Source organism: Emydura macquarii, unplaced genomic scaffold, assembly GCF_026122565.2.
Source record: "Emydura macquarii macquarii isolate MOO-44397 ecotype Brisbane River unplaced genomic scaffold, CSIRO-AGI_Emac_v2 contig_67, whole genome shotgun sequence".
NCBI lineage: Eukaryota > Metazoa > Chordata > Testudines > Chelidae > Emydura > Emydura macquarii.
In genome coordinates, this window is record NW_027130204.1 from 38,397 (window position 1) to 53,339 (window position 14,943).

Here is a 14,943-nt window from a genome sequence, read left to right on the forward strand (position 1 = left end):
AACAGCAGCTGCAAGAGAACGACTGTCTCCTCTCATTTTGGTTTTAATTTTTGTTACTAAAGAAATATAATTTTTGATGATGCAAATTAGTTTAATAAATAATCAGAAAGCGTGCACCAAATATTCAAGAGAGTGTAGTGACATGCATGCAAAGATATCTGATCTCCTAGTACCCACTCTACAAATGCTAAACAAATACGTCTTTACTTCTGCGATCATCACTTTTTAGTACTTCAGTCAAAGGAAAGCACATCAACTTTAAATAAACTATTGCCAAGCAGGAAATGGTTTTACCTTCCGCATTCGCTGAAATTATTTGGCTGGGGGGAAAAACAGTTTGTAGTGAAAGATGCATGAAATCTATTTAGCGTGCCCTTTCTACAAGCCAGGGCTGGGAATATGCAGCCTAAGGGTATATATTTTCTAAAATTCATATTTCATTAACTGCAGGATCCTGACCTTCTCTAAATTGTGAACTGTACTAAGTGCTTCTTTATCTGTTGGTTTTTGGTAAATATGGAGCCTCCGTAATTAGCTGATCATGGTTGATATAGAGAAATAAAATACTGTCAGACCTATTTTCTTGTCCAGTTTTATTCCATTAGCAAAACAGACTTTTATCTATGGTGAATATATACTGTAAAGGCACAAGGGTATATCTCAGGGAACAAAGTTTGGGAGAAATAATCAAGATTGTTATTAACAAAAGCACACACTGTACCATTATGTTTCCCTAACCTCATTTCTACATTCATCATTACTGTGTTTAAAAAGAGTGGACCAACTTCAGCCATGAAGTTATATCCAATGAAGTTACATCACGGATGAATTTAGCCCGGCCAGCCTTTGTATTGGATTTCATTATAAACAATAGTCATCTCCATTTTCCAAGAAGTGGTTTGCAAAAATGGAGAGTGGCATCCAGGTCACCTCTTGCTATTATTCCAGTGCAAAGAGGACATGTAGACCTGTCTTAGATGACACCAAATAGCCCTGACTCAAACCAGCCCAGAGGCTTTTCATACACTAGTGCCCACCCACCCCAAGCTCTAGGACAAAAGCTATTCTAATTATTGATTAGATACTGTGAAGATCAATGATCAAGGTTTGGGGCTTTCAGCTAAAAGGACAAGAGAGTAAAACACAGAGATTCACCATGGCCCTAATCCTACTCCCATTTAGCCATCCTTATAATCTTTATATGATGGGGGCCCATTTCTGAAATTTATATACATGCACACAGTCAGCAAAGCTGGTCTTAACTACTCAGTGGTACTAACAAAAAATAGTTACTTAATGAAAGAGGCCTTCCAATAAAGGTGGTGGACTGTACTGAATAAAGCAAATGCAGAGAAGCAGATTTGAGAGAGTCTGGGACCCTTCTATAACCATACAAGCCCTCTTGCTCTAACACCTCAGATTTTCAATTATATACCCTAAAACATATTGTGCATAAACTAACCAGCAAAAAAAGGAGAACCAAACCCTGAAAACCACGAACCTCATTCAGGAAACAAACTGAGCAAAAGCACTTCTCAGTTTGCATTTATTGCTGTGCTAGCAAAAAGTTTGTCTGTACGCAACAATTAAAATCTGTTGACATACACTGAAAAGAAAATTTTAAAATTTCAGATAGAAAGATAACACCTTGATACAAAAAAAATTACTGAAACCGCTTTCCACATAAGACCATACCACTTGCTTCTATTTCAGGTCCCAAATCAGGAAATCTATGATTAAGATTAATCTGATTTTTAATGTATTTTTTAAAAAGCCTAGTTTTAAAAAGAGAATTTGCTTCATTGTGTTCTTGATGCCACTGCCATTTATTAAAATGGAAAGAATTAAAACCACATTTACTTGTTGCTCCTGATGATGTGTATTTTCACTGACCAAGCTGAGTGAAATGCAAGATGTAAATAGACCAGTCGGTTTCTGTTTCAGTCAGTTTCTAGTCATCTGCACTTTTCCAATCTCATGCAGAATCTGGCTTGCAAACACTACAGCATTTGTTTTAAATTCACTCTGGTCTTAAGATTTGTAAAAGCTTATTTTTAAGGGACAAACATCTGAACACATTTGAACTGTTGTTTCCCAATGATAATTAATTTGTAAAATGATTAGTAATAACCAAACTTATTTTGAAACTCAAAATACACTCCGGGTCCATTCTGAGTGAGGTCTGAGTTGCTTCTTATTTTGCTGATGGGCTGCTCATGGGTAGCACATGTCACGGAGAGGCAGACATGGGCTTTCCAATCTCTGCTCAGACAGCTACGCTGTTGGGAATCCGATCTGGGGAAAGGTAATAGTAGGGTAGCTTTTTGTTCTTGTTCCGTTCAGTGATGACGCTGACAATCTCATCCAGGTTCTTGCGGAATTTCACCATGGCCTGCTTCACCGGCTTCTCTACGAAGTGCTCATCCGGATACATACCCAGGAACAGCTAATCGCAGAAGACACACAGAAATCCATCATTTTGGGGGAAGGCTGGAAATAAACCTGGAGCCCACCTGTTCTGTCTAAATGTCACATCCTGCACCCTCTCCCTAATGAGAGTTCCTGGGACACATCAGCGCTGCTGCCAGAGACCAAATTTGGACTGTTTGGATTCTAAAGTAAAGTCGAACAATGTATCCTTTTGTCATCACGCAGCTCCCTGTTTTAGGCATCGATTCCAGAGTGTCCCCATGAAGCTTCATTGTTTTACCCTTTGAGTTGAGGCTCGCCTCTTCTGACAGAGAGGGGTCGCTTTACATACCCTCACTCTACCCCCTTCCATTCCAGGAGTTCACAATGTGTTCTACAAACATGAATTAATTTAGAGCCTCAGCCCTTTTGTGAGGTAGATGAGTATCATTATCCCATTTAGAGAGGAGGAAACAGCCAGCGGGAGGGCAAAGTGAGTTGTACAAAACCCGGAAAAGAACCCAGATCTCCTGGCTCTCTATTGATGTGGTTTTGTCATGACCCTCCTTCTGCCCTCTCCTATAACTTTAGGCCACTGTACCCTTTGGGTCAGAGCCATAGTAGAGATACAGTAATTTGGCAGTATGCAGTGCATTGCCAGCAGGACTGGCAACCTCGGCTACTGCTGCACAAGTCCTTAGAAGGATTGAGGTCACAAAGGAACCAGTTCTGTGGTTCTACATGTATTCAAGTGAAAAATGTTGTGAGATAAGTGAACCCTGAGCACTCAAACTCCTGAGAGAGAATAGACAAGGGTCTTGAACTTACTTCATTCTCCTGGAACTGGCTCAGGGCCCAGACAGCTCCAAGATGCCAACAAGAGCGACCCCTGTCCGGCAAGCTCTCCACAATCTGCTCAATTGTGACAGTCCCCTTTTCTGTAGGGGGAGGGAGCCGCATAGTCGGAGGGGAATTGGGAATCCAGGAACACCAGTCATACTGAGTGATGAAAGACAAAGCAAGAGGGGGCAGTGAAAATCAAAACCATTGGCCTCTAGGAAAGTCATTAATGCAGTGTGATTGTAGTCGTGTTGGTCCCAGGATATTACAGAGACAAAGTAGGTGAGGTAACATCTTTTATTGGACCAAGTTCTGTTGGCAAAAGAGACAGGCTTTCAAACTTACACAGAGCTCTTCTTCAGATCACCCGAAGAAGAAGAGTTCTGTATATGCTCAAAAGTTTCTCTCTCTTGCCAATAGAACTTGGTCCAATAGAAGATCTTACCTCACCCACTTTGTCTCTCTAATACCCTAGGGTCAACACAGCTACAACAACACTGCAAATACTAAAACGTTTGCACGTAATAAAACCAAGAAAGATTTTGCTTCTGACTGTGGAGTCTTTCCAATCATTCCAGAGCAGAGGTGTACTGGTATGGGACTTTTGGGATACTGAAAGCAACCTGCTTTATATTGTCGATTAATGCTATTTTTCCGCATTGGGCACAATTTTTAATTGGGTTCTGCCAAGCCAAAATACAGAAGACACTGGGTCTGTTTATATGAAGAAAACAGGTGGAGGGGGGTAAGGGTGGAGCTGGGGTTAGACTCAGGTTAGCTAACATGACTTGAAACACCTAATGTAGATGCAATTTACCACCTTTAAAATCATGTTAACCTTGACCATCCCTCAAAGTTATTAAAGAACAAGCTAACATGATTTTAAAAGGATGAAAGTGGGTCTACCTAAGGTATTAAGGGGTATTTCCAGTCATGCTGGCAAATCTGAATCAGCTAACTGAGTTTAGGAAAGCATCTTTTTTTGTAGTCCAGGCAGACCCCCTGGAAGACTAGCCAAGGCTGGTGAAACACAGACCTGGCCTTAATTTATTGCAGGTAGGAGATAAGGGGAGATTATTATACATTCTATTTTCTAAAGCAGTTCAATATTGAAGGAAAAAACAGGATTCTAGAACTATGCCATTTTGTGCTGGGTATAATGCCAGCACAGGGTAGGTGCTGAAAGGAGTAGCCTTTCAAAAGGCATGGATCCCATGGACTTTGATGGGGTTTGCAGGTGGCTACGGAGGTATTTTAGCATAGAAGGGCAATTTAGTGTGTAACCATGCATTAAAAAAAAAAAGAGTTCTCAGTCCAAGCCACTGCGGCTGTATATCCCAATTGACAGGAGTACCATTCTTCTTGAGAACAATACGTATACGCTATGCAGGAAATTAAGGGGTTAAAAGGCCAGTTAACCCAGCTGGCTGCATCTGGAAGGTGAGCCAGGCTTAATTAAAGATGAATCCCAGCTGGGGATGAGCTGGTTGATTGCTTTAAAGACTTGCAGACTCAAGCAGAAAGAGGTTGGTGTAGGGAGAAACTCTGCAGTGACTCTCTGGGACTAGAGAGTGGAGACAGCGGGAGAAGGAAGGAGAACGTCTGGGAGAGAATTGGCCTTGGGTGTCTTCTCCTGAGTTTAGAAGTCTGGCTAGAAGCCAGGAAAAAGTAGGGTTCCAATAGTGAGCCTCATAATAGGGCAGCATCTGGACTTCCAGGGAGAGAGCCCTGCTAGGCGTTCGACTGAAGAACGAAAGGTCAAGTCTGAGGAGAGCAGAAGTTGGTTTTCAGATTCTGCTGTTGGTTTGGGATTATGTTGGGGGATCCCAGAGGGAGCCCTGGCCCTGAGAAAAGGGTGACTCTAGGGACGTTGTGGGGAGAAGGCCTGGGAAAAGGCCACAGCATGAAGAAGGCCAGGAAGGAAGCAGCAGGCGGGTCTGAATAAATGGACCTTGCCTGCTCACGAGAGGGTGCCTTGGATGGAAAGGGAGAGCCTGAGGTCTCCTATCAGTTGCTGGGGAAGGGGGCACGATGCCCCCCTGATATAAGGGGATAAAGACACTGGAAAGCCCTGAGCCAAGGGTGTGCAAAGACCACAAGTCCCTGACATAAGGACATTGAATTTTTGTCAGACTCTCTGATACCCTGGAAGGGAAGGGACTAAACATGAGCTGGCCGGGGGGGCTGAGTTGCACGAAGCAGTGGGGCCACTGTGGGACCAGAGCAACTGTTGAAGGGAAGAGAGCTGCTACACCACACCTAACCATGGCGGGGAGCTCCAGAAATGATTCCAGCTCTTCCACACCCTTACCTGACCAAAATTGACAGCTGCGTGCTGGCCTGATGCCGTGAATATCGCCACGGTTAGATATTCCGACAGCTTCTCGCGTGTCTTGATTGTCTTCGGGAATCCTAAAAGGGGAAGGAGAAGAAAGGTGGACATGAGGTTGGATCAGTTATGGCCCAGCTGAGTTAGTGGCCCAGGGTAGGTCAAATGGTGCATGAGTTTCTGTCCCTGGCTGCTGCTACTGAGCTGCTGGGTGGCCTTGGGAAAGATACTTAACCTCTCGGGTCCTCAGCCACCCATCTGTAAAATGGTGACTATGCTGACCCACCTCACAGGGAGGTTTTAAGGCTTCATTAATGTTTGTAAAGCCCTGTGAGATCATCAGGTGAGAGGTTCTAAGATAAAGGCAAAGGGGTGTTTTTATATTAAAAAAAATTCCACTCTATATCCTTAGCCCAGGTCTCTGGTAGCTAAGGACACGAATAAGAGCTGGGCACTCACAGATGCTCCCCTTTCCCATCAATTCCCAATTAAAACAGGGCAATATTGTACACAGGGCTGGCTTTACACCTTACGCACAGCATCTTCATGCCCCCCTGCCTACAGCTGACCTTTGTGTTTTCCATGTGGGGAGGAGGGCGATGGGGGAGAAAGGGGCTTGCCGGGCCAGCTCCGCACAGGGAGCCTGGGGAGGAGCGAGGCTGGAGTGACCGGCTTGGTCAGCTCCTGGTGGGGAGAATATGCTCACACCTGGGCTCCGGCTTCCAGACTGGCCAGGGGGCGGGGCCTCATGGGGAAGAGGAGGAGCAGGGGGCGGGGCCAGAAAGCAAAGGTTGGGCTGGACCCCCAAATTGGCAGGAGCCCCACTGGCCTGTGTGGTAATCCACCACTGTTTAGGCACCCGTAGGCACCACTGTTTAGGCACCACTGTTTAGGCACCTACTCTGCCTCATGGAAATCCGGCTCTGATTGTACAAAAGTAAACTGTGCTGCACTACGTTTAAAAAGATGTAAAGTCTGGTGAGTAAGAGGGAGAGAGACAATGAAGTGTGATTAGCCTAAAGGCAGCATTTAATTCCAGCCCAGTGCCTTAACCACAAGACCAGCTATCTTGGGGGCATGGAGGGAGAGACCCCAAGGCGTTGGGGTGTGTGGCCTTGAGTGGCACCAGGGAAGACTGAGCCCTGACCAGGCTAACACGTCTCACCTGAAGACTTGTTGCCCTTCATTCCGTAGACATAGACGTCCTTGACAAATGCCTGGAGTTCCACATCCTCACACACGACCTCATCACTCTCATAGTAGATGTCAATCACATCTGCCGTGAAGCTTCAGTCACAGCAAGGAAACAAAGCATAAAAGGGAAGCCCTGTCATTTCCAGACACCCTGTTGCTATGGCATCTCAGAGAACATACAAAACACCGTGCTCCCTGGCAGGCACGGCCACAACCTTCAGAAGGTGCATTTGCTCCCAGGACAGGAGGCAGTGGAGGGTGCAGGGCGCCATGATCTCAGAAGGCCTCTAGATTCCCTCTAGCAGCTCTGATTCATCTGCCACTATGGCATTATCTCTGGCCTTTCCACTTCCCCTTCAGCTTCCCCAGAATGATGTTATTCCCTGACCCTCCCACCCCCGTTCTTTGACTCCCTCTATTCATTCTCTCTAGCCTCCTGAATCGAGTCTGCATTTCTTATCCTCACCTTTGAGGCTGTGCTCCTGCCTAGATCTCTCATGACATTTCTTCACACTCCCTTCATTCTGCCCAAATCTCCCTTTGTCTCCTCCTCCATCTTTATACTCTTTACCTGGAGCTTCCTCCTACCCCAGTGCACTAAGTTATCATCCTCTCTCCATACAGATACTGCCATCAAATTCCCTCCTCCTGCGAGGGCTGCCGACACTAAGTGCTTTTAAACAAAATCCTGTCACAACCAGAAATAAAATTGTCATGCAGTGATCCATATTCTCCACTGTCTTCCACCTTATGCAAATAGGAGCTCCCCCTAGGGGTCTGTACTGGGACCAGTACTGTTCAACATATTCATAAATGATCTGGAAAAAAGGGTCAACAGTGAGTGGCAAAATTTGCAAATGATACAAAACTACTCAAGGTAGTTATGTCCAAAGCAGATAGCGAAAAGTTACAAAAGGATCTTGCAAAATGTGGTGACTGGGCAACAAAATGGCAGATGAAATTCAGTGATGATAAATGAAAAGTAACGCACATTCGAAAACATAATCCCAGCTATACATATAAAATGATGGGGTCTAAATTAGCTGTTACCACTCAAGTAAGTGATCTTGGAGTCACTGTGGCTAGTTCTGTGAGAACATCCACTCAATGTGCAGCGGCAGTCAAATGTTGGGAATCATTAGGAAAGGGATAGATGATAAGACAGAAAATATTGTATTGCCTCTTTATAAATCCATGGCACACCCACATCTTGAATACTGTGTGCAGATCTGGTCACCCCATCTCAAAGAAGATATACTGAACTAAACTGAACTACTGAAGGACGTTTCACACAGGACCAGATTCTGACACCTTTTCCCATGCTGTCTAGCACCTACAAGCAGTGCCATGGGGCTATCAATGGGATAAAGTACTATTAGGTATTTGTAATGGCATATAAGCAAAATCAATAAGTAAGGGGGGACAAGGGAAGAAAAACAACACACATCAAGAAAATAACCACATGAATTGGGACTTCCTTGCCTTTCATATGGGATCTAACAGTTCCGGGAGATACACAAGATAAACAGCTGCCAAAACCAAGAGCTGAGCATGGGAGATAAGAATGTGAAGCAGAGTTTCCAAATATTATTTCTATTAATAATATGCACTAGTGCTTTTCACATACAAAAGATCCAGCAATCTGTATGGCTTTAAACTTTAAAAAGTCATGTGATCAGAGACTAAGGTCCTTTTTTTTTTTTTTTTTTTTTTAAACTAAGGGGGAGAAAACAAGAATGTTTGAAAAATAAAACACCAGGGAGAACAGCAATACGAATTGGTCAGTTATGCAAGTGTGATTCAAATGACTGTATAAGAATGCAACTTCTTACTCAGTGCATCTGCCCTGCAGTGCGTGTCAAAACTGCTGGCAAAGCTCAGGCCTTGTCCACATGAGAAAGTTGCACTGGTTTCACTTAAATTGCTTTTTAAACTAGTGTAAATCCTGATGGGAGAACACTGCTTTCAATTTAAGAATGCTTTAATTCAGTTTAGCCTGACTGGTTTAAGACAGACTCTCTCAAGCCAAAATAAGAGACTGTCCACACATGGGTTTGTTCAGATTTGAAATCACAACTCTCTGGTATGGACAAGACCTGTCGGCCCTGCAGTGCTAATCGCTCTGGGACAGGGAGCTTGATTCTATTCTGGCTCATGCGTCACTGACAAAACACTGACTATGTTCCACCCTTGTTGTACCCCACGCAATCCTACTGAAAAGCATGCGGCTGCACAGGTGTGTCTGGGGACAGAATTTGGCCGCAGAATCTATGTCATTGGTCAAGATACATGAGAAGGAAAGTACCCAGCATCCAATTTGTGGAGCTAGCAACAAAAAAAACCCACAGGCAGGTTTGAGCAGAAGTGACCTGGAACCCCAGGATGGAGTTTTTACTCTCTTTTTAGAGCAGAAATTTCATAGACACACAGTGTCTCCTACCTCTTTATTGCCTCCCAGACTTTGATGCCATCATCCCGATAGTAGTAGTATGGAATATCCTCCTTGCTGTCCATCCCTTTGGCTTTGATTTCCTCTGGGAAGCAGAGGGAACTGTAGGTGAGGTCCTGTGTTGCTCGCTGGACCATTTGCACGTGTCCACCTCCGCCAGTGGCATTCGCCTTCAGTGTAAAAAAATGAGACTCAAGAGCATTTAGGAGAAAGTGATGGCCCTGGCTGAGGTCTCTGAATGTCCATCTCTCAGCAGCTGGTATGGGAAGAGGCTCACACAAGCTTTTGCAGACTGAGTGAGACTGAGCAGTTGGTTTGGATCTTTCACATCCAGTGAGTGGATCACCATTCACACCCAGGATTTTTCCAGACTAGTTTTCTCTCACTTATAGCATCTCCTAATACCTTACGTTTACATAGCATCAAAGGATCCCAAAACACTTTACCACACATACATGTATGCACGTACACATATGCACATGCACCCGTGCATCCCAGCATTACCTTGCCTGCCACTAGAATGCAGTCACTTCTGGGGTGGAACATGACAGCAGCTTAACAGTGCACCATAAAGTTACACAATAGTTTACGACAGGATGCAAAGATGGATACAGCATCCAATTCGAGGGGTGCTGAGGGAAGCAGTAGGGAGGAAAACTGGAATATGGCCAAAACAACTGGATCATATCTTATGAAACGTGCCATAGAACCTAATCAGAAATGGTCAAGGCCTCATTTACATCTTGTGCCCATAACAAGCTGCATCATAAGAGCATGTGATTAAATATTTTTTAAAATGTTCTTCCCTCTGAGTTTCTCTGTTTCTAACATGTGACCACACTACCTTCCTAGCACTCATCTCATATTTGCTGTATTCTAGTTGTTTCTTAACCTAATCAGCTGCATCTGACCCCAAATGGAAACTGCTACCAGTGGAGGCTCATTTACTGACAGGCAGCAAATTCATTATCTGCAAGCTTTCCAAGCCACACTTCTTCAGAAGACACTTATCTCATTTTCATGGTTACCAGCTGGTTTCGTGTCTGACTGATTCTCTGCCAATATATGACAGGATTTTTCTTTCAGTGAGCAGTTACATGTGAACTTCTGCATGCAGTTGCCTGTTGTGCATATGTGAGGCTATAGCACAAATAGAGTGCTGGCAAGTTCAGAGCAGATCCAGTCAGACTTAGCTTGTGAGATCTGACACAAGTGCAGCCCTCAGTGAAATGGCTGTAGGTTGATAGCAGCAGCAGTGCCAAAATTCATCACCATAGTTCTGCTGGTTTTTGCAAGTCAAAGAAATGGTGGTCAGGACTGATGCAGAGGATTGGTGGTCCACAGACACCGATCTTGATTTCAGCATTGCTTATAGGAGGGTGTTTAATGAGACCTGGTTTATCTTCCTTTCTTATCAGATCCTTATACTATTTTTAGCACACAAACTAGTTCCCATGCAAATAACTAAACACTTCAAAAAACTAAGAACTACATTTAAATAAGGTTAACTTGTGGGCACAAACAACATAGCAATGACACATAGTATTCAACACACAAATGCCATGGGTTAACATCTTCATAAGCACCTAAAATCTCATTTTCACTTCTGAAAGTGGGCCATAGCCTCGCAAATCACTCTGGAGCTTTTGAATATTTTACCTTTTAGCCCTGTAATATACGAACATACCATGTGTTTGCCTCTATAATCTATAAACTTATACACATATACATATAATTGTGTGTGAACGTGTAGGCACACATGTGCTTGTATATCATATAAGCTATGTAAGCTCAGCTCACATAACTCAAAGAGCCATCAATGCGTATGATACTTGATTACTACAGACCCCATTCCGTTCTGAATAGGTCAATTAAAGGTGAAAGGCAGTATCTTCATGCTGCCTGCATACAGTGGATGCACTTCAGGCATTTGTTAAGCTCTCGAGCAACTTTTTGAACATCTAGCACAAGTAACGAGAAACAAAACACAGCACAACAGAGAAAGCCTTGGCGTCAGACGAAGGGTTGCGGGGTATTAGATGAAAAGTTCCAGAGGGGTAGCCGTGTTAGGGTATTTTTTAGGGTATTAGATGGCGGATGCAAGATAGGGCCATCCAACATCTTGGCAGATGAAAGGAAACATGACAAAGTCAGTCAGTCAGTGGTGCTGGGCAGTAATGTGGGAGCAGCAGACCTTCCCACGATGACTACAGGTCTACCTGTGGGAGGCTAGAGCACACACTACTTCCTGGGTATTAGACAGGGGATGCAAAGCAGAAGCATAATTGTCTCACCTTGTCAAAGAGGCCACATTCACAGATGAGCTGCTCTCGGGCTTTGGTGTTGATGGCTATTGTGAAGCGAACATGGGGTATCAGGAGCTGTGGGGGGAAAGACAACAGAGAAAGGAGCAGTTTGAGTCTCCCTTCATGATTTCATATCATAGCAAATGTGTGACAAGTTTAAAGACCTGAAATTTCAGATTATATCACTTTGTTGGGATATCACCTGAGAGTGTAACAACTGAACTATCTAGACAACTAATACGATTTTGCTTTCTCCTGGTTCTTCAGAATATACAGCCCACAGAAAGGAGAAAAGTGTCATGAAAGCAGCAAATCCTTGTACGTGCATTGAGCTGCTGCATCTCAGGCAGCTCTTGTTAAAGCAGAGTGATCATCTTCCTTGCACATGCTCTTGCTGAAATGCAATAACCTACCTTGAAAAGGGGATGGACAGCCGGCAGCTGCCGGAACATAGCTATACCAAACACTTCTGAAATTAAGTGTGTCCGCAGAAGATGGGTCACAGTCTGATGCATATGGAAATCAGCAGAGCGAACCCAAATTTTGGCCAGTAACCAGTCATATTTGGCATCAGAAGGGAGGAAAATGGGATTGTCTGGTCCGGGGGTTTGATTGATCTGAAAGGGTTAAACAAAATCATTTTTAAAACACTGCCCATAACAATGTACGGTGCCCCGTTAATGGCTAACAAACATACCTGGATAGCAATGGGGACAATCTTATTCTCCATGTTCTTATACAGTAAGCAGATGGGTGCAGACAGGTACTGTAATGTGCACGGGTCTGTTTTATTGGCATCAATACCATCCAGCAGTGCATAGTCCACTAGGAAAATGTTCCCTTGCTGCAGAAAGAGAAAAGGGGGCAACTCATTTAAGCAGTGAGAGGGAAAGGAGCACAGGAACTGACCTAGCAGACCAGAGCACCCTGCCCCAAGATCAAACTCGTTGGAGAAGGAGCAAGATACCCCATAGTGGATTATTATACAATAAATTGCCCATGTGCAAAGTTTCTTCTAATCCACCTCAGGCACAGGTTGGATTATGCCTTGGGGCACAATTGTAGACTGGCACTTGGACCAGATTAGCCCAAGGTGTGCTTTGTCTAGCTTATCACTGAAAGACCAAACTCTTTTCTAGGAGTTTGCTTTTCTTTGCTTTACTGATAGTACATTTTGCTGGGGCTCAACAGCTTGTTATCCCAGCGTGGCTTCGCTGATACAGGTGTCATGATGATCATTTGTACGACAAAGTCACCAAGCCTCTGTGGTACGGAGGTGGACGGCCTATGTAGCTGGGATCAGCTGGTTTGAGTCCACAGAGTCTAACGTTACAAGTTTGCCTTAGCAAACAGCTCTGCTCTTTTTAGGCAGTTGCACAGTGGTCACATGAAACATCATCACATCCCACTGTCAGCCAGGACAGACTCTATGCCAGGAGCAACAGCTCATCTCCACCCCCACGTTTCTCTGCCCTTGGGGCTCCACTCTCCACTCTGCAAGCCAGGAGCGAGCCAGAAGTTCAGTCCTTTTGGGCCAGTCAATCCTAGCCTTTTGCTGGAACTGCCAGTAAAGGGAACAAGGTGAGTGACGTAAATATGCTCAAAAGCTCATCTCTCTCACCAACAGAAGTTGGTCCAATAATAGTTACTACCTCACCCACCTTGTGTCTCTAACATCACGGGAACTACATGGCTACAACTGCACTGCAGGTGGACAGTTAGTGTCAATGGTGACACTATTTTTTGTGATAGGGATATTTGTCTAATGGGAACTGGACTAAAACATGCCTACTCAATGCTCAAACTGCAGGATTTCTTCTAGGAGGTGAAAAAAGTGAGCAGAAGTGCTCTAGTCTAATAAGTTAGTTTTGCCATTACAAACCACATGAAAGGAGATAGATAGCACAGTGAGTGTTGCTATAAATATGGAGAGAGAACGTAAAAAATGAGCCAATGCTCATTCAATGTTGTACCTTTATTTCCTCTTCCAGAGTCAGGTTCCTTTCCAGGCTGCATTCTACCATACAGGTGGTAACTGGAAGCTTTTTGGGTAGCTCTCTGCATCTTTTGATCATTACAGGATTGCATCCATTCAGGAACTGGTAGCCAAACATAAAATCTTCCTGCCAGTGCTGCATCACATATTCTGAGAAACAAACATGTAACACCCATATCACTACCTGATGATGGTTATTGTATTGTGCACAGCAACACCTCACTGACTGAATGCGATATCCAGAAAAGGATTTTCTCTCAGTATCTTTTGCATGTTATAGGGATTTATAAAGGTCACTCAGTTAAACTGCCCTTGTAGTTGCAAACAGATAATATATCTTCAATGATGATTTTTTTCTCAGCTATTGCACATTGTATCATTAAAGGACCACTCTGTTCCCACCCAGTCGTGGCTGTATTTCAGTAGGGAATGAAGCAATTCTTGAACACAGAAAGTCTGCAAAGCATTTTGGAAACCTTTTGGATGAAGGTGCTGTATAGATGTAAGATCATTAAGTGTGGGATTGAATTATAAAGATTCTGCATCCACTTGTACTAGATTGGGCAATATTACAATGAACAAAATGAACAGCCTTTTATTTTTGTTTTTGTTCTAGTTTTACTGTGCTATTACTTTTGTGGTCTATTGGCTGTTTTCCACCATTACGTTGCGTTGTAGGTTTCATAACATCATGCTGCCATTTCAGCCAATGACATATGAGACAGGAACACACAGTATTCGCATTTCAACATCAGGTTACATCAAAGTGAAAGTCCAGTTGATGCCTCCTGTGGGGGAGGGAGGGGACAAAGATTTCCAGTACTACTTATTTTCAGCCAGGCCAAAAATTTTTATGAAAGCTCCTTCTTATCTAACCTAGCTGAAAGCAAGAAGAGCAGAGACATATGGAATATAAAGATTAAATGCATCCAAAAAGTAATATATTGCAAGACAACAATTGCTTTCTACCAGAAATAAAATATTGTGGATTGCTTTAAGATTATATTTGCATCATACTTGTAAACTGCACAGTCATTTTGGGTCTGTATTGGAAGTTGGGATGGGGGTGACAATATTTCTCATGTTTGGAACAGAAACCATGGGATTGCAAAAAACAGTAACTTGAACTCATCCTTATATTGGTCCCGATTCTGCAAACACTTACACATATGCTTAGCTTTATGCAGGGGAAGGGCCACATTAAGTATTAGTTCTAATGAAACCAAAGTCAAGCATGAACACAAATGTTTGCAGAACTGGAGCCTTAGTTATCAGGACAAAAAAGCTATCAATTAATGTATGTGGCTTACATCTATAATAAAGGACTTCAGGAAGCAATCTTATTACATGTAACAAAATATTGTAATCAGGTTTTAACAGCTCTGCAGGCCCTATGTGGCATCATCCCTGGTATTCAAGA

The 14,943-nt window shown here is 43.5% G+C and overlaps 1 protein-coding gene across 2 annotated transcripts in view; it reads right to left on the bottom strand.

Annotated features, from left to right (window-relative positions):
• Positions 1–578: 578 nt before the first annotated feature.
• Positions 579–14,943, bottom strand: part of ALOX5 (arachidonate 5-lipoxygenase) — a 48,646-nt gene continuing 34,281 nt past the window's right edge. For both annotated transcript variants that reach the window (XM_067534724.1, XM_067534805.1), the window contains exons 6-14: positions 13,501–13,673; positions 12,225–12,371; positions 11,941–12,144; positions 11,516–11,602; positions 9,213–9,391; positions 6,744–6,865; positions 5,561–5,661; positions 3,238–3,408; positions 579–2,446 (exon numbers count right to left, since the gene is read on the bottom strand). In XM_067534724.1, coding sequence (XP_067390825.1) covers positions 2,267–2,446; positions 3,238–3,408; positions 5,561–5,661; positions 6,744–6,865; positions 9,213–9,391; positions 11,516–11,602; positions 11,941–12,144; positions 12,225–12,371; positions 13,501–13,673 — 1,364 coding nt within the window. In that variant the 3' untranslated portion in view covers positions 579–2,266. The remainder of the gene's footprint in view (positions 2,447–3,237; positions 3,409–5,560; positions 5,662–6,743; positions 6,866–9,212; positions 9,392–11,515; positions 11,603–11,940; positions 12,145–12,224; positions 12,372–13,500; positions 13,674–14,943) is intronic.